At 37.7% G+C, this 20805-nt stretch overlaps 1 protein-coding gene and 1 pseudogene across 1 annotated transcript; both read right to left on the bottom strand.

Moving 5' to 3' along the window:
- Positions 1–14699: 14699 nt before the first annotated feature.
- On the bottom strand, positions 14700–16312 carry LOC123228764 (disease resistance-like protein DSC1). Its single transcript, XM_044654218.1, has 2 exons — positions 15498–16312; positions 14700–15368 (listed from the first exon to the last, which is right to left on the bottom strand). Exons 1-2 carry the CDS (start codon positions 15873–15875, stop codon positions 15162–15164), a joined length of 585 nt encoding a protein of 194 aa, XP_044510153.1. The 5' UTR covers positions 15876–16312; the 3' UTR covers positions 14700–15161.
- Positions 16313–16476: 164 nt separating this feature from the next.
- LOC123228763 lies at positions 16477–19553 on the bottom strand (annotated as a pseudogene).
- Between the last annotated feature and the right edge of the window lie 1252 nt (positions 19554–20805).

Raw genomic sequence — 20805 nt, 5'->3', positions numbered from 1 at the left:
ACCATGAAAATTAGCAGGGCATTTAAAATAAAAATTTGTTGCTGGGTAAATTTGCTATCTTGAAGAATTTTAAGTGTGGGGGAAAAGGGGACTTAAATTCTCTTAGTTATTGCCTTATGTTGTTATTGTTACTGCCCTATGTTGCTAGTTTTATTGTCAATTCTCTTAGTTATGCAAAAAAAAAAAAAAAAAAAAAAAAAAGGGAAAAGAAAAGAAAGAAAAAAAAAAAAAGAAGTTGAAAAAGAGAGAAGAAAAAGGGCAATGGCAAGTAGCAAAGAAATGTGGTGGCTTTAGCTTTACATTTTTGTTCCCCTTAAGTGTTTAAATGCTTTGTTAATATTCATGGTTTTAACCTTTTGTATCCATTAATCCTCACCTTTACCCAAAGCCTCATTACAACCTAAAATAAAGTCCTTTTGATTTATGCATGTATATAATCTAAGTGGTGGAGATTTGGTGCATGAGCAAGCTTATGGTAGAATGTTTGCATTGGAAGAATTTGAGCGAAACACCGAACCATTAAACACATGAGTGATATGAGTGATAACCGTGAGGATGATTCACCGAAGCTTTACACATGCTTTAGAATGTGATTATCTTGATTTGTCTTTGTGCATATTTCCTTGTAAAATTTGATAATGATGTGTGTTGATGCTTGAATCTTGGTTGGTTTGAATTTTGAGGTATGCACACTTTTTGGTATCGTGAGAAAAGAGATTGATGGAACCCCTTTTGAGTTTGTTTTGTTTTGTTTTTGTTTTACTCGAGGACGAGCAAAAGATAAGTGTGGGGGAATTTGATAAGGCCAATAATTGTTACTATTTTGATTTATAATTCCCTTGTGTTGTGTGGAAATTTGATCTAATCTAATGGAATTACTTATCTTTTTGCATTTAGGAAGATTTGAGCAATTTTGGAATAAATAGGGCCAAAAAGAGGAAAAACTGCAACAGACATATTAAACTGGAAATTTCGTAATGCAGACTAGGCGTGGGCACGTGGAAGATGAGAGCAGAATCCGGAAAGCAGATCTGAACGTCCAGATCTGTTGCAAGAGTCCAGAAAATATTAAGATTTGCTTCCTAGGAAAAGGATAATCACCAGCTGGAAAAGAGGATTAATTGAGCTAAATAAGGAATGATATTTTTGGAAGAAGGATTTATATTAAAAATATATATCTTTTCCTTTTCCTTTTCCTTTCTTTTTGGGAAGATATGTATCACTTTGCTTGATTGGATTAGGAGATTAGGATTAGTTTCAATTTCCAGATTTTTAGTAGGAAGAAAATATATATAAACTCTTATTTTTATTTGAGAAGGATCAACCATTGTATTGAGAGAATTAGAGAGCGAAACATGTTCTACAGTGGCTGAGTAATTTATCTTGGTTGAAGGGATCTGAAACCATGGAACTACAATGATTGTGAGATTTATTTTTGTTCTTTAATGCATCTTTTAATTATTTGAGTATTGGTTATCTTTCTGAATTATATTTCATGATTGTGTTGGTTGATTTCTAAGATGCGCAATTAGTTTATCAATTAATATAATCTATTGCTAGTTTAGGTGCTGAATCCGTAATTGTTCAATCCATCTAATCGAAGTGGCGACTAGGTTTATCGTTTGCTGCGTCAGAAACTTTAAATCCTAGGAAAATAATCAACTAGATTAAATGCAACGTCGTACGTTTGTGTTGTCTTGCTTCGTTGGTCTTTCTAATTCGTAATGCTATTGTTTAATTAAATTCGAGATCGTATCCGAATTATTAATCAATAAGGGTTAATTGGAATACATGTTTTTGGTTAACTAATCGTAAGGAATGACAGGTAAATTTAATACCACAACGAATATTCAATTAATTAATTTGATATTTTGTTTCGATGATCAATCGTAGTTCCATTGGTGGATGTGACCGAAGACCAAGGTTTGTTAAATCAATTTATTCCTTTTAGATTACTTTCCTGAATTTTTATTTATTGTTTTCCATTATAATTTGCATTCAGTTCAAAACCCCCTTTTTATTTCTTTGTTTCGATTATTTGTAACGACGTACTAATCAAGGCTCTTCGAGGGATCGATCCCTACTTTCCTTTACTACATTTTTGTTACAGGAATTTAGGATTTAATTTGGGTGTCAACGACAGCACGTACCAGCCGAAGTTATGGTCAATCTCTATTTCCAAACCTAGAAACTATCCTTGCAATCTAAAGACCAATGAAAAGGAATATTTATACGAGTTAATTCTGTCAACGGTCAGGCTAATTTGGAAAAAAACAAAAACCTCAACAAATAATCTATAATAGTCGACCAACCCCAGGAAACTCTGAACCTCCTCAACTAACCTCAGTCTCAGACATTTTATTAGAGTCTTCACCTTACTCAAGTCCAAAGAAACTCCGGCGATTGTTATCTACTTGCTAATCCATAAATCAAGTGCATCTGTCCCCTTCACATCAATCATCTGCTAGACTGGGGGTTGAGTAAATGTTGTATGGGCAATGGCTAGACTGAAGTTGTTGGTGCCTCAATCGAATACCCAACATTGACAAACAGCTTATGGAGTACAACCTGATTACACGATTCATGCCTAGCGTGCATGTTACACAATTGTGATGTACACTATGTATCAACGATAGTGCTCCTACAAGTGTGCATTCGACACCCCAGTGAACTCCAAACTTGCCTAGGCCACCAACCTAGCTCCGACAAGGCTGAGTGATGACCTAACTAAGGCACAACCGTGAAATTCTCATACACATATGTCATACTTTCGACCGTCATACTCTACCGCCGACTTTTATTGATCTAGAGTTCCAGGAGTCCTAACATCTCTAACCATCCATTACAAATCTTTATCTACAAGTTCTTGTGCTCACACAAATTTCATTAACATAAATTACCAAACTCCATTCCAATGTATACTTACATATATGACATTTCTCTTATTTCCATAACCCACACAAACATTATAAGCACATGTGATCTCTCACATATAAAGACTAAGCAAACACTCATAAATAATATACATAATCTGCACTCTTAGAAACATACAAAGCACAACATAATGACAAGGCTTAGGTGCAAGAAAATTAAGGATTAATGGCCTATCTCTCCTCCAACGATCATGTTGGTCTTCCCGTGGCAGAGGTTTCTCCAACGATCTCCTTAGTGAACACACAACAGCTTCTCCTCTCTTTTTCTCTCTAAGTTTGAGTGCTATGAAATTCAAAAAGGTTTGTTAGTCTCTTCCGTATCGTTACTTGTGAAAATAAAAGGAAGGCAATGCTCTTTCATGGCAACTTCCTCCAATTTCTTTTTTTTTTTTCTAATGCAATTTTCTAAAGTTATTCAAATAGAGCAAAGTCCATGGGATTTCTATTTAAATTCCCAAAATGTGTAACACCTCTCTCCAAATACATATCTCTAGAAGGAATATAGATTTAAAGAGATATTAACTTAAAACTTCACTTAACATTCATAGAACAAAATTAAAAAATATATCAAAGCATGATACACTTAACTTAAAATGCATGAAAAAGGTGTTTGAAAAAATTCATTTATTATATAAGACAAAATCCACAAATCATAACATAACTCAAATCATACATAGAGTGCATAAATCCTAATATAAGGTACAAATTGAATTTGAAACATAAATCAATAAAATAAGTTGAACATCAAACACTAGGCCCTCTCTTCACGTAGCTCGCCATAAGCTAACCCACAGGCTCTCCTATATGCCCTTCCATTTACCATACCTATTTGCAAAACTACACAAAAGAGCATGTGAGTGTTACAACACTAAGTAAATAGGTGACCTATTAAGGCACCTAAATAACAATAAAACTTAAACTGGCAATTTAAGCAAAACTATGTTTTTAATAAATATGAGTTCTACTCTCTCAAATGCTTTACAGCATCCTAGATGTCCATCTAGACTATACTATGACATTTCATATGTCTTTTCTCCATATGAATTATCATCCCGGATGACTAGTCTTAAGCTCATAATATCAATCGAATACCTACCTCATGAACTCAGGGATCCCATATGCCTTGTGAAAGCAAATCTGAAGAATAACCTAAATGTCTACTACTACTAGTGCACATAACACATTGCCAGCCAAGCTTACAATTAACTCAACATCAACACTATATTCACATATAGGGTTAGACTCGAACCGAGCCCATTTGAGTTCACATTCGAGCTCAACTAGAACAAGCCCGAAATGAGCTAGCCTTAGCTAAGCTTAAGCTACTTGCCAGATTTTTCAATTAAAAATTTTAATATAAAACGATGTCGTTTTGACCAATATATATTAAAACAATATTATTTTAATACTGAAAAACGAGTCAAATTGAATTCAAATCGAGTTCGAGTTTGGCTTTCACGAGCTCGAGCTTTAGCTATATGTAAATCAAATCGAGCTCAAGCCCAACTTGGCTTGAATCCAGCCCTAGTCACATGAGGAATATAATCGTAGTCTCTCCCTTTCTATGTATACATAGTTACATGATTGTTAACTAAAACAATTCTCAGATGACCTCTACCATAAAAGTGTACATGAAGCATTTTACTGACCACGCGAGAAATGATCTAGTGCAGTTCTCCTTTTCCATGCACCTTAGATAAAATGAACTGCTATGTGCCCTGACGTCGAGTGCATGAGACCTCTAATAGATATCTAGCTAAATCTAAATGTTTTCACATATTTTTATGCCACATTGCACACAGTCGGTGCTTATTTCAATGTTCATTGCCATTTCTCACTTTTCATAACTTTTCTTGAATTAAACCTAAATCTATTTCATTTAGGGTCTATGTCATTTTTCATATAGTTAAACATCTTTCATTTACTAATCACTTTCAATTTCCTCTAATACGGCTATTTAAATCCCTTGCCCTGTTTCAACATATAGTAAATAGGTAAAATTATAATTTGTCTGACATGTACAAGTGTGACCGACCTTGCTTCGCCTTACTAACTATGCACAAGCGTACACTCTCTTAAGTCATGGTCGTGCAATGATACTTTGACTACTGGTCTTCTAATGTCTCCCTAACATCTATGAACTAATTCCAACTCGTCATGATTATGCACCCCTTGCACACACAACCGCGTATTCTACTACTTTATGTGCGGGCTTGCACCCCATACTACACATCTATTCACTTCCTTTTTACACAAGTTCACAACCATGCACTCACACACAATTTGTCATCTTCTTCCTCGACCATGTCCAATTGTCCAACTGTGTGCAATTGTGCACCATTGTCTACCCTAAAATTCTAGTGTTTTTCAGTGATTAGGCTTTATTTCCTAATGCACAAAACGTTTATCTCTACCTTATATGTCATTTCTATCACCCTAGAATACTTGTTCACATGCTTAACATACATATCAATCATCATATACCACCACCAACATATTCTTGCACCTTTTTTTAATCATATTTAATATTTGCATACAAATACAATGTGCTTACCATACCATTTCTTTCTTAAAACATCCATAACTATTTCTAGCACATATTACACACATCAAAGATTCAATAGCCCAAAGTGAGGATGACGAAATCCTACTTCACTTCTAACAATTGGCCATATCAAGATATGTACAAAGATTATGATGGATTAACATAAGATTTGTCAATCCTGAACATAAGAACTGATATCTTTGATAAGTCTACTAACAAACATTGATGACTACATAAATTTGTGGCTACAGTATCATTGAGTTGATGTTCAATCTAATATCGTATAGTCGTTAATATAAATGTCAATTTATGCATATCGAGGGCTCCCTTAACTAGACACATAATATATGTCTCTGCCTCAAAGAGATATCGTATGATGAAAGGATTGAATTACATAAGTAATAGTGTTCCTAACAAGTTAAGAGTAAATTGTTAACACATTCGTTAGTCATATAGTTATGATACCTTGCTATAAACCAATCTTAGTCTATGAACGAACGACTTTCGAGTTGTAGGCTCGATACAAATTTGTCTGCTACTAATTTAACCAAGAGTCTATAAGTTACATACAATAAGAGTTTATCAAGTGAAGAGCCTTTGAAGGCATAAAATTATTCGAGATGAATCTGGTCCGATATCTAGATAGACAATTTTCAGTCTTTGAACTCAAAATGCAAGTTATTGCATTTAGGGACCAAGGTGTAATAATCCTAATGTGTTTAATTGTGATAGAAATTATGGATATTGGACTTTGTCCAATTAGATAAGGATAAATTCAACATGGATAATTTTGGCCTATACACAATTGTGCATGAATCATACACAGGCATGCATTACCCTTAAATAAGGATTATACATGGATCTTATTTGCCCTAAAATTTAGATAATCACAGATTGTATAGATAAGATAAATATTAGGTGCACGATTGTGCATGATCTCTATATAATGAGACAAAATTTCATAATTTCATAAATTTTTTTTTCCCAAAATACATTAAGCACATCTGTGGGTCCTAAACACCTACCCATTCACTAACTTTCTAACAGATCCTTTGTGTAGGGTTGGATTCGAGCTGAACCGAGTCAAGCTCAAGCTCTGCTCGGTTCATATATAGTTGGCTTGAGTTCGAGCTAGAGCTCTACCGAGCTCAGCTAAGGTCGACTCAAATTTGGCGCAGCTTCTTTTTCGTTATCAAAACGATTTCGTTTTAATACATATTGATCAAAACAACGTCGTTTTGTATCAAAAATTTTAATTAGAAAATTTGACGAGTAGTTCAAGCTCGACTGAGCTTAGCTAAGGCAAACTCATTTTGGGCTCGACCGAGTAGAGCTCGAGCTCAAGCTTGAGCTGGCTCGGTTCGAATCTAGTCCTACCTTTGTGACCATTCAAGCATCTAATTAGTAGATACCAAGCCACAATTTTGCACTTGGATTGAAGAAAACTTTTGCTAAATAGAAGAAGAAACCATAAACTTAGTGGTACAAGAACTTAAACCCTTAAAAGAAAAATCTTTTATTAAAAATTATATTCATCAAATATAACATTTTGAGCTATGTAAATCTTACATGGCTCACTTTTAGTTGTGCCACTTCTAGCTACGATAAGCTACAAAAAATTACAAGTGTAGTTGCAACAATTAACTACACAAATTGATATGTATAACTACAATGAATGTCATGGCTAGATATGCATTACGTTGTAGTATGTATATAGACCGATAAATAGTATTAGTTTTGGTAGTGTTCGAAGAACTCCAAATGAGATCAAAATTATTGTTTGATAGTGAGAAATTGCACTTTCATAGGCACTGATAATGGTGTAAGAATCAAGACATAGCTTAATTCTTATGAGGACCTAGACATTGTCGAGAATAATGTGCAAAACCCCACTATTATTGTTCAGGAATACTGCCAGTATAATCCTTGTAACATGAAGATAAATGAACACAACACTAATTAGTTCAATGTTGATTCTTTAAGTTGTAATATAAGCATACAAGTTTTAGCTAACTTGATTGATTATTATCTTCTTGTATAGGTTTACTTCTCAAGTGAAGAGCAACAATGCAAAGTACAACATTCACTTACATGACATAAACAAAGTAAAACTAAGAAAGAACAACTAAGTGAAACTACTGAGCAAGCAAACTAACTGTTTTCTAAGCAAGTATCAACAAGTAAAAATAATAGACATGGAATACTATTTCAATGAATATTATATTAGACGTGTATGCATATCATCCAGTAACAGTGTAGCCTCTAAGTAAAAACTTTATATTAAACAAGTAAAAAGGTAAAGACCTACAATTTTGCAATCGGGTTTCCACAGAGAATCAAAACCAGTAATTGTCCCTCCACCACACAAAACAAAATGCTTGTCCTTTTCATAATCAAAGAAATTGACCAATCATAGGTCCATTAGAGTCTGCAAGAATCAAATATGATTGCATGTTTCTTCAACCTAGCAATTTAAAAGCACAAGCAATAAATATAACTTATACCAAAAAAATTGTGAAAGAATCAAGAATGCCATATCATTAACTTTGGGATACCACTTAGCAAGAAAAATATGAATCAGTGCAAGTGTTCTCGATACCTACACAATGACATAAACATACAAGCCTACAAATCAAGAGAATTGAAGTATATACTTTTGCAAGCAAAACTAGCCTACAGGCATGCTTGTTTAAGGATCAGGCAAAAAGCATTCAACAATGTCATCAAAGATATGTGCACACAACTTTTTAAGTTCTTGAATCAAAAAACAAAGGCAAGTAATTAGACAATGAAGCCAAAGACATTCAATAAGTTGAAATTAAATTTTATAATACTAAGACAAAAGAGATACGTTATAAGATACACATGAAGTAGACATAACGAATGAAAATGCATAAGATAATTATAGAAAAAAAAAACTCAAAAACCTAAATAATAAAAATAATTTTAATAAATCACAAAAACACCACGCAACTTTGAACTATGACTGCGGGTAGGGCAGTACAATATCTTACCCAAGAACATAAAGCTGAAAGTATTCTTAAACTAATACAAACATGAAAGTTATGATAGGTAAATTACCAGAAGTCGATAGAGAAACCATAAATAGATTTGATAGTCAGACAAAGACCCAAAAGTCTAATTGTAGAAGAGTCACAATCAACAAGCATTGATTTCAAATTTTGCAAACTCTTTTATATGGCTCTAACTCATTATCTGTTCCTCCACTTCTAATTTCAGTTGAATTAGTCTGATTAGGGTTGTAATCAGCATGGCACTTCCTAGTTTTAAGGTGATCCACTGTTGTTATCATATGAGCCAAATTCTTGATAGAAAGGTCAGAGTGGATCACGTTGGGCTGTATATATAGTAGAGATACCCCACAACATTTCGCCTTGCAACCTTTTACAAGGCCTTTGTAATCATAGATAGATGGACAGAACTTAAAAGAGGCAGTTGTATATTCTCCCTTAAGAACCCGAACAAGACTATACTGTTAGGATAAAGGTTTATGTGAGAAATAAAAATAAAAAGAAAGAGAATGCTAGCAGCAATGCGGGAGGAACTGCGGAAGATCAACAAAATGGAACAGAAGCAGAGGACCAGTTTCAACAAAGGATGAAGCAGCAAGCTTGCAACAGAAGCCAAGAGGCATCATAACAACTCCTATAGCTGAGGTGACACTGCCAGAGCGGGAAAAGCAACAAGAGGAGGCAGTATATATAAAAAGAGAAAAGGAAGAGAAAAAGGGAGAAGAAAAAAGAGAGCAGAAGGAAGGGGCCAATCCTCTCGGGGTTTGGATGGCTGCGTGAGATTGATTTTGGGTGTGTACTTGTGTGTTCCATTTTGATTGTATGTCTATGAAATTAATGTAAGGGAACTAAGCACTGTAGAAGAACAGTTTATTTATTAAGCATTCTGAATTAATACAAATCAGGGTGTTATTGCGGAATTGCCATTGTTCTTAGTGTCATTACTAATTGAATTAATACAAATTGATTGTGGCTTTGCCTTGAGAAACTCCTGCCTGCTAGAACTGGTTGCTTCTGGAGGAAGCCACTGCTGGGTGAGTTAGGAATACTTCTTCGTGAGGGAGGTTCTGGCCAACGATCTGCACCGGAGAGCTGGCTGAGTATACCAGGTACCTATCATCTGGTATCAGAGCATGACGAGAATGGAGTCAAGAGTAGAGGGCTTGGAGGCGGAAGTTACAACGGTGAAAGAGAGGATAGAAGTGATAGGGTCGGAAATGAGAGACGTGAATATGAGAATGGAAAGAGTGGAAGCCAGTATGGAAACGATTAGGGAGTATCTGAGGGAGATGAGGGAGTCGGTGGTGAGCCGTGAGGGAGGCAACAGAGAGACAAGGTCGAGGGAGACGAATGTGAGGGTGGAAGCCGACCCATCGCCATCGTATTCTCCGCCAACGAACGGTAACTCGACGACTCTTCAGGACCAAGCAAAGGACGTCGTGGAAGAAGCTGAGGAGGTGTCAACAGGAAATAGGAGAGAATGGCAGTATAGGCGCCTGGAACTACCCCTATTCCATAGCGAGGAGACTTTTGACTGGGTATCCAAGGTCGAGCTCTACTTTCAGGTGAACCGCCTTACGGAAGGGAAAAGATGACGGCGGTAGGCGTGTGCATGGAGGGAGACGCCTTGCACTGGTTGCAATGGAGAGAGAAGCACCAACCGTTCAACGGATGGGAGGAGTTTAAAGGAGAAGTCATGGAACGTTTTCCTCCGACCGATGAACGCACGGCTCAGGAGGAGCTCTTCGACCTCCGGATGACAGGGACGGTGCAGGAGTTTCGAAGCCGCTTCGAAATGTTGTCAGCGGCAGTCGAAGGGTTGACGGAGGACACGATGAAGGTGATCTTCCTCAACGGGCTAGCCGAAGAAATCAGAGCCGAGGTGAAGATGTTTCACCCTCGGACGCTCGTGGAAACGATGAATCGTACTCGTCAGGTGGAGAAGAAGAATATGGTGATAGATGAAAAATATTTGGGGCGACCCGACAAGGGGTATCCACGACCCACAGCCCAAACCGACCGACCCAGTTACTTTTCCCACCCCAGCCCAATACTTATTTCCCCCCATCCGGCAGCCTTGGGCTCAAATCACAGGCCCAATTATGTGGCCAGCCAGTAACAACCCAGCAAAAGCGTCCCAGGCCCAACGTCGGATCCGAATCCAGGCCCGACCCGCAGCGTCTCTAATACACGTCCCCCTTTTCAAAATCGACCAGATGCTCCAGCTCATTCCAACTCTCCCGATGATCCGCGTTTCCGTCCACTAACCACGTCCAGCACGTCGTCCTTCTCCCCGAGGCGGAACAATAATTTTCGGTGACTCTCAGAAGCCGAGTTTCGCGCAAAGATGGAGAAAGGACTATGCTTCAGGTGCGACGACAAATTCGTTCCAGGCCATCGTTGTCGGTTCCATCAACTGAGAATTATGATTTCCGAAGAAGAATCTGACGAAGAGAGAGACGAGGTTGGGGAGGATGCTCCGGCGGAAGAAGATGCAGGAGAGGCTAACCTAAACAGTAACTCGGTAATAGGGGGGATCCACCCAAAACTATGAAATTGGTAGGGGAAATTGGTGGAAGGAGGGTGATAGCGTTGATTGACAGTGTGGCAACCCACAATTTCATCTCTGAGACGTTGGTGGCTGAGCTCAAAATTCCTGTACGAAAGGCGAGATACACAGTGGTGTTGGGCGATGACAGGAAGGTTTCTGGGATAGGGAGATGTGAAGGCCTTCAGCTAACCCTTCCAGAACTCATTATCAAACAGAATTTTCTCCCTTTCTGCTTAGGTGGAGTGGATGTCATTCTAGGGATGGAGTGGCTGAAAAACTTAGGGGAGGTCAAGATGAATTGGGGAAACCAGACAATGAAATTCAGGTGGGAAGGAAAGAAGGTGGAACTAAAGGGGAAGTCGTCATTACGGAAGGTAGAGGCCTCACTCAAGGTTCTGTTCAAACTCCTCAGAAAAAAAGGGGAAGCTTTCTGGGTGGAATTAAATTCGATTTCAGAACTCTCGCCAATAAAGGAAGAAGCAAGTGAGCCAGAAATTACTAAATTGTTGAGGGAGTTCGAAGCTTTATTCAGGGAACCACAGGGCCTCCCACCTAGGAGGGAAAAGGACCATGCAATCCGTATATTGGACGGCGCCCAACCGCCCAATTTGCGCCCTTACCGCTACCCCTACTATCAGAAGAATGAAATTGAAAAAATGGTGCAAGAGATGCTTACGGCAGGGGTCATTCGGCCAAGTGTGAGCCCTTTTTCAAGTCCGGTGATCCTAGTGCGCAAGAAGGACGGAGAATGGAGATTTTGTGTGGACTATCAGGCCTTGAATCAGATTACTGTACCCGACAAATTTCCCATTCCCACCATTGAGGAGCTTCTGGATGAGCTAGGAGGTGCAAGGATATTCAGCAAACTGGATCTCAAATCCGGGTACCACCAAATCAGAATTCGAGATGGGGACGTCGAGAAGACTGCATTCCGAACACACGAAGGGCATTACGAATTTCTGGTAATGTCGTTCGGATTAACCAATGAGCCAGCCACCTTCCAAGAATTGATGAACGAAATCTTTCGACCCCTCTTACGCAAGTTCGTTCTCGTATTTTTTGATGATATCCTAATATACAGTGGAGGCCTTCGAGAGCACCTGGAACACCTGAGGCAGGTAATGCTTATCCTGCAGAGACATCAGCTGGTCTTGAACAAAAAGAAGTGTATGTTTGGGCAGAAGCAGATTGAATATTTGGGGCACATTGTGTCTGAGAGAGGGGTTGAGGCCGACCCACGGAAGGTTAGTGATATGAAAGCTTGGCCGGTACCACGGGACTTGAGAGAGCTGCGGGGGTTTTTGGGGCTAACGGGTTATTACCGAAGATTCGTAAAAGGTTACGAAAGAATCGCGGAGCCCCTAACCAACTTGCTACGAAAAAATGCATTCAAATGGGGGCCTGAACCAGGGGCGGCATTTGAAGCTCTCAAGGCTGCCATGACTTCTGTACCAGTTCTGGCAGTCCCAGATTTTTCCCAAGAGTTTGTGGTGGAAACGGATGCCTCCGGATCCGGCATCGGGGCTGTTCTGATGCAAGGGGGACGACCCATCTCTTATCTCAGTAAGGCTCTTTCTGTGAGGAACCGAAGTAAATCCGTTTACGAACGTGAACTGATGGCGATAGTGCTGGCATTCCAGAGATGGCGTCATTACCTCCTAGGCAGGCGTTTCAAAGTGCGAACGGCCCAGAGGAGCCTGAAATTCCTTACAGAACAGAAGATAACAGGCCCTGATCAACAACGCTGGCTAGTGAAGATGCTAGGATACGATTTTGAAATTATCTATCGACCGGGATGCGAAAATAAAGCGGCTGATACCCTGTCGCGTAACCCCAAATTCACGGGAACCTTGCAAGCCGTTTCAGCATTCCAGGTGGAGGAGGCCGAATGGGTGCAGCAAGAAGTAGCAGGAGATGAGAAACTGAAACAGATTGTTCAAGGGCTGCTCTGTAATTCTACAGCTTTCCCTGGATATTCCCTGAAAGGAGGCATACTGATGTACCACGGCAGGTTAGTCATTTCAAAGCAATCCAGGTACATTCAGCAACTCATTTCAGAATTTCACTCTTCATCTTACGGAGGCCACTCCGGTTTTTTCCGAACGTATAAAAGGCTGACTTCTTTTCTATTTTGGGAAGGCATGAAATCTGACATTAGAAAGTTTGTAGCTGAATGTGATGTATGTCAGAGAATGAAGTATGAGGCAGCCTCTCCTGCGAGGTTATTGCAGCCTCTGCCGATCCCATCAAACGTGTGGGAAGACTTGTCCATGGACTTCATAACAGGGCTCCCAAAACTGAAGGGAGTGAGTGTGATCTTGGTGGTTGTGGACAGATTGACGAAATATGGGCATTTCTTGGCGGTTCGGCACCCATTCACTGCTAAGGATATAGCCGAAATATTCATTCATGAGATTGTGCGCCTTCACGGGTTTCCGCGTACAATCGTAACAGATCGGGACCACATTTTTATGAGTATATTCTGGAAAGAACTATTCAGAGCGGCAAGGACTACCTTGAAATTCAGTTCGGCTTACCATCCGCAAACAGATGGGCAAACCGAAGTGGTAAACCGAGGCATCGAAACATATCTTCGCTGTTTCTGTGGGAGGCAGCCTAGAAACTGGCAGAGATGGTTACCTTGGGCTGAGTATTGGTACAACACGACCTTCCATAGTTCAACCGGGATGACTCCATTCCGAGCGGTTTATGGGAGAGACCCACCCCCTCTACTTAGATGGGTGGAGGAAGATTCCAAGATAGAAGCGGTGACGGCCCTAATTCAGGAAAGGAATCAGATCCTGGACGAACTAAAAAACCACTTGAGCAAAGCCCAAGAGAGGATGAAGAGAACAGCCGACAAAAGCAGAAAGGAGATTGAATTTCAGGTTGGAGATTGAGTCTTTTTGAAAATACAGCCCTATCGTTTCCGTTCGTTAGCATCTCGCCCGAACTAGAAGCTTAGCCCACGTTTTTATGGACCGTATGAGGTAATCGAGAGAATAGGGCAGGTTGCTTATAGGTTACGGTTGCCCGAGGAAGCCAAAATACACCCTGTTTTCCATGTCTCACAATTAAAGAAACAAGTAGGGTCATCAATATTGTCTCAGCCGCTGCCCAACTACTTGAATGAAGATATGGAGCTGACAGTTCAACCTGAAGAAGTCTTGGGCTACAGGTATTCCTCCCAGGGCCTCCTGGAACTGCTCATCCGGTGGAAAACCTTACCTGAATGCGAAAATTCATGGGAGTTATACACCAATATCAGGCGCCTATTTCCTCACATGCACCTTGAGGACAAGGTGCCTCTGGATGGGCGGGGCAATGTTAGGATAAAGGTTTATGTGAGAAATAAAAATAAAAAGAAAGAGAATGCTAGCAGCAATGCGGGAGGAACTGCGGAAGATCAGCAAAATGGAACAGAAGCAGAGGACCAGTTTCAACAAAGGATGAAGCAGCAAGCTTGCAGCAGAAGCCAAGAGGCATCATAACAACTCCTATAGCTGAGGTGACACTGCCAGAGCGGGAAAAGCAACAAGAGGAGGCAGTATATATAAAAAGAGAAAAGGAAGAGAAAAAGGGAGAAGAAAAAAGAGAGCAGAAGGAAGGGGCCAATCCTCTCGGGGTTTGGATGGCTGCGTGAGATTGATTTTGGGTGTGTACTTGTGTGTTGCATTTTGATTGTATGTCTATGAAATTAATGTAAGGGAACTAAGCACTGTAGAAGAACAGTTTATTTATTAAGCATTCTGAATTAATACAAATCAGGGTGTTATTGCGGAATTGCCATTGTTCTTAGTGTCATTACTAATTGAATTAATACAAATTGATTGTGGCTTTGCCTTGAGAAACTCCTGCCTGTTGGAACTGGTTGCTTCTGGAGGAAGCCACTGCTGGGTGAGTTGGGAATACTTCTTCGTGAGGGAGGTTCTGGCCAACGATCTGCACCGGAGAGCTGGCTGAGTATACCAGGTACCTATCATATACCCAGTACAATGTGTTCAAGATCAATAAATGCGATAGGCCACCTACCAGTAATAGAAAGGTTCAATCCAAATATAAAGTGATCCCAATGATTATCATTGGTTTGAAACTGGTGATTAAGAAGAACCAACATAGAGACCACGACCACAATAACTCCCCTCAAATGCAACAACAACACACAGAGCAAATCCAATGAACTTTTTATTGCACCAATGCTGAGGTAGCACAATAGCTATTGAAGATCCTGAACTTTGATAGCTAAACCGATCAGGAATTTTACTCCCAAGTAGACACAAACTAGTTGAACGTGTTTTTTCATATACCTGAAATAAAAAATGAACATTCATGACTTCTGAGAACACAGAGATAGTGAAAGATAAAAAAGGTACCTTTTCATGGCAAAGTCTTAATGATTTAGATGACATATGTTGAAGTCATAGTTGTAGATCTACCAAAATATTGTTGCATGCTTTTTGATTCATTTGCAGGCAGTTTGTAAAGATGAACTCGAATCTGGTATACGCGAATTGGCAACAGCACTCAAATACTAGCTCCAGTTCATCTGTATTTAATTCTTCTAGGTGTGATGGAAGCTCTGGCAATGATTGGAGCTTCTTGCAATTCCTTGCATCTAAAAGTAGTACACATAGAGGAAGCTCTAGCAATGATTGAATCATTCCACACCTGCTTATCAAAAGATTCTTTAGCTGAGAAAGTTGTTTAATACTTCTAGGTAAACTCTTAAAATTGTTTCCCTGTAGATTTAATATTTCCAAAGAGGGCATACAACAAAGATCTTCAGGAATTTCAGTTAGATTGCAATAAGACATTTAATTGTGTTAAGGAACCTAAAACTGAAAATGAAGGAAAAACCAAATTTCTACGCACAGAACAATCCAGAACTCGAAGATCTTTACAACCAGCAATAGAGGATGGTAATTCCCTAAAAGCAGTTCTTCTTGCATTAAAGGTCCTCAAACATTTAAATTCCCAAGTTATCTAGCAATCTATCGAGTTTTGAGCAACCAGAAAGATATGTTGAGTATAATGATGTCAAGCTGCAAATACTACTTGCAATGGTCTCAAGGTTTTTGTGATCCACCAATGTCAACTCACAGAAGCCCAATTAAATATTCAATTGAAGATGGCAGCTCCTTAACTTTTGTTGCTCTAGCTAGAGAAAGATACTGTAAATTTTTTGTTTCTTCTAAGATTTCTGAGAAACTCTTTAGCTCTGAGCAATTCCTAAGTTTAAACCTACAAGAGATTTCAGTTCACAAATGGTAGTAGGAATTTCTATTATTCTGGTTGCAGATATATCCAATTGTTTTATATTCCCTGAAATCTTTGGAAAGATTTTAAGACTTTTGAATATCTGAGGTCCATAACTTCAAGCATAGAGGCATCTGAGAGGTCTAGGATCCTGGTCAATTATCTGGACCCATGAAGATCAATCAATTTCAATTTCAACTTTGAAGCATGCTGTAACAAAAATTTAAAGGCTAAAATAAATCAGTATCAATGAACCACATAGTTTACACATGAAAGAACAACTATATAATCATAAATTATACCTTAGTTCCTTTCCAAAGTTGCTCCACCTTACTATAAGGCAATTTAAGTTCAACAAGTTTCTTTATATTAAATTTTGATGGCAATCTTTTCGAAGGGTATCCCTCCCAATGGAGATACCTCAACTCATCTAGAAGATATTTCAGACAATGAGGAAGATGCACTTTAGAAAAATCCTCAAACTGAAGATGTACTTTAGAGAAATTCACAAACACTTTGTAAATCTTAGGAGTATAAAACTTCAGCAATCTAAGATTGGACATATTTGCAAAGGCTCCAAAACTTAACTGAAGGTCTCTTATTTTCGACATATCTAAGACTGTGCCTTCAATTGAATCAGTGCCCTAATAAACAAACACAACAAAGTATAAGTGAATATAAAAAGCACAAAAAGTTCATAAATCTATAGTACATAACAATAAAATTTGTATGGGTTGATCGTTTGTTTATTGGACTTTAATTTAATATAAAAAATCAAAACATGTTCATTAGGCACTTTACCTTATTATTTTTCCATATGTTGTAGACATCCTCCCAATACCACAACCTACTACATTTTGTAGGCTCTTTGGCAAATTCTTGGAAAACGATTTCTCGACCCACTTCTTGCAATAAATCATGCATTTGCAGCTTGTTATTTGATATTGTTATGAGAGATTTATCACAAAGGTTACGCAATTCAAAATAAAGAGAGTAATGACTGTCTAGCATTATTCAAGCCACATCATTTGTATCCTCTTCTTTAAAGAAACAGGCAATATCAAGAAATATCTCTTTCTCCTCTGTTCAGTCTATCATAACTGATTACACATCATGAATTTGGGGATCACAAACCATTTTCAAGTTATACAATGCATTTTCTCATTCTTGTTTGTGCTTTTGAAAAAGGGTGGAACCTAATACTATAAGAGCTAGTGGATTGCCTTTCGCATAATTTATTACATTACTTGAGAGCTCCATAAAATCTTCAGGGTGATGGCATGGTTTAAAGGGATATTTACAAAACAACAAATAAGCTTCTTTATAGTTAAATTCCTCAACCTCATATATGTTATGCACTTCATAACTATGAAGTACTTGTTTATCTCGCATAGTTATAATAATTCTACTTCCAAGACCGAATTGGTCAAGCCCTCCTATTAAAAATTCTAATTGTTCAAAAACATTCACATCATTATAAACAATGAAAACTTTTTTGTGTCGAAGTCTTTCCTAGATATAAAGAGGAATTTTGGGAATGCCTATTTTCAGATTTTCTTCTTCTAATATTTGAGAAAGAACTTGGTCTCTCAGATGACTTAATCCCCATTTTTTTTATTCTTCTCTAACATTAATACAAACCATTTGGGGATCACAAACCATTTTCAAGTTATACAATGCACTTTCTCATTCTTGTTTGGGCTTTTGAAAAAGGGTGGAACCCAATACTTTAAGAGCTAATGGATTACCTTTCGCATAATTCATTACACTACTTGAGAGCTCCATAAAATCTTCAGGGGGATGGCATGGTTTAAAGGGATATTTACAAAACAACAAATGAGCTTCATTATGGTTAAATTCCTCAATCTCATATATGCTCTGCACTCAACAACTATGAAGTACTTGTTTATCTCAAGTAGTTATAATAATTCCACTTCCAGGATCGAATTGGTCAAGCCCTCCAATTAAAAATTCTAATTGTTCAAAATTATTCACATCATTAAGAACAATGAAAACTTTTTTGTGTCGAAGTCTTTCCTAGATATATAGAGGAATTTTGGGAGTGCCTATTTAGATATTTTCTTCTTCTAATATTTGAGAAAGAACTTGGTCTCTCAGATGACTTAATCACCATTTTTCTAATTCTTCTCTAATGTTAATACAAAAGTAACAACCTTCATAATCACAAGAAATTTGGTTAAAAATCGCTCCTGCAATAGTTGTTTTACCTATACGACCCATTCCCCAAATTCCTATAATTAGAAAATCTGACAATCCAATGCATAACAATGATTTCATATGCTTAATGCATGAGTTCAGTCCAACATAGCCATCAGAATCACCGGAGATTGATATATTTTTAAATTTCTCCAAAATATCTTTAACAATCTCACCTACAAGTGTTGCCTCAGGCCTACAAACGTGCAGATAAATAGTAGAGAGTTGGAATGTACCATGACATAAGCAAAAAATACTAAACAGTTTATTTTCTTCTTTTCTTGTAGGGGACTAGTAATAGCAAAGCTAACTTTCTAATGTTATTTTTCATTAAAAATACCCTTAATTTGTCCACATATATGAAAAAAAAAAAAAAATTGGCTAAATTATATCCTATAGTGCAGGAGAACTTAATTTCATCAAAAGGCCTTTCATGTGATGTTCTTGATGAGTCAAATTAACAAGGCAAGATTAAATAATCATTGAATCAAAATACCAAACTTTTCCATAAACTCATTCTGTCATCATTATGAAACCCAAAACAGGTTAGAAAGGTCACTAGTATTGAACATAAAGCTTGATGCAATAAGTTCACAGCAAATAAATAATGGAATAAAAACAATTTTGTAATCGCAGTTCTCACAGCATCAACCAACTAGAAGATTTCAAAAGAAATTAATTAATTAATGACATCTAAAGTCTTATTTTCATATACATTTACTCAGTTAAGATTTTATATCGTTCCTAAATAACTGGATTTTAGCAAGGAATATTATATCTTATATAGCATTAGTAATTGAAAACTTATATAGACTTTAGTAAAGAATTAATAGTTACTTGGTTACAGAGGAATCCCATCCAGATAAATTGGCAGCTTCAGTCAAAGCATTCCTCCAATTCTGAACCTTGTTTCTCATCTCCTTAAAACGTTCTTCATGCTTCGCAAAAGCCTCCGCGAAAGTTCCCGTTTGCTTCCGAATATCGGATGGATTCACATTGAAGAAAACTGGTATAACCATTTGGTTATTCAATTTCTTACATTCAAGAATTTTCACAAGCTCATCCAGGACCAGCTAGAGGAAGCATGGTCTTCTGAGAAAATTATTACTGAAATCCTCGATGATTCAATTGCTTTCAAAAGCACAGGAGAAATTTCATCTCCTCTCTTAAGTCCCCTTTCATCAATAAAGGCTTGAATCTGTTTTCAACGCAAAGCCGCATAGAGACGACTAGTAAAGTTATCACGAGTATCCTCGCCTCTAAAACTAAGAAAAACATCGACTTTGGCTTGATGGGCAGTGGAATTACAACACGACAATGATAATGACGAAGCCATAAACGAAAAGGACAAACAAAGAAATTCTCAAACTTTAAGAAGCAAACTTTACCACAAGTAAGTGCTTCTTATGTTCGCAACATTTTGCCTATAAGATTTTCTTGCTCCCTTCCACGCGAGTTCTTACGATTTTCTTGGGCCTCTCCACTGCTACAAACTTTAAGAGAGCAGAAGTGTTGGGATGTGAAAAATTAATTCATAAATCTTGGGACCATCCTGACTCTGTAAAAACAAGGTCGACTTGTATTTATGTCAGAGGAGTATAAATATCCGAAAAAATCTGTAATAGTTGAGGCTTGTTTTATTTTTTCAATAAAATGAATTCATATCGTTCCAGACTCGACCTTTTTCTCTGCACCCATCTCGTGCTTCGAAATTAGGGTTTGACATTTTCAGTTGTTTTTTTAATCTTTTTCACATGGCATCATAGCACGAGACTTCCATCAATCATCCTGGCATCGTCACCTTCTCTATTTCTTAGCTTAATTGTTGATTTGTGCTGACGTTCATGTGGTACGTATGAACTACATCTCTGATATTTCGTTTATGAGTATTTCTAATATATTGTTGGGGTATTGAAATTTTTACCACTATTTTATTTCGTGTATACAAAATTATCACTTATCCTAAAGTTTTCACAAATATACCACAACAGTAATCATCTTCTCTAAAATATTCCTCTTTAATCTTTCATGCATAAATTCTCTCTCCTCTTCTCTGTAACTTTTTTTTCTCTTCTTCCTATTCTTTCAAAGTGATAAAGGAATCACTCTCACTTCTTCCTCATCTTCAAAAACAAAAGCAGGAATGAAAAAACTGAATTTTTCAGATTAAAAATTTTTCAAAGTAAGGATTTAAAAAAAAAACAACCCACCAAAACTCAAACATATCTACTGTATATACCTTAGAGGAAATGACGATGGGAGAAGACCATG

The sequence above is a fragment of the Mangifera indica genome, chromosome 11, assembly GCF_011075055.1.
Source record: "Mangifera indica cultivar Alphonso chromosome 11, CATAS_Mindica_2.1, whole genome shotgun sequence".
In the NCBI taxonomy this organism is placed as follows: Eukaryota; Viridiplantae; Streptophyta; class Magnoliopsida; order Sapindales; family Anacardiaceae; genus Mangifera; species Mangifera indica.
This window is presented reverse-complemented; position numbering and strand designations above follow the sequence as displayed.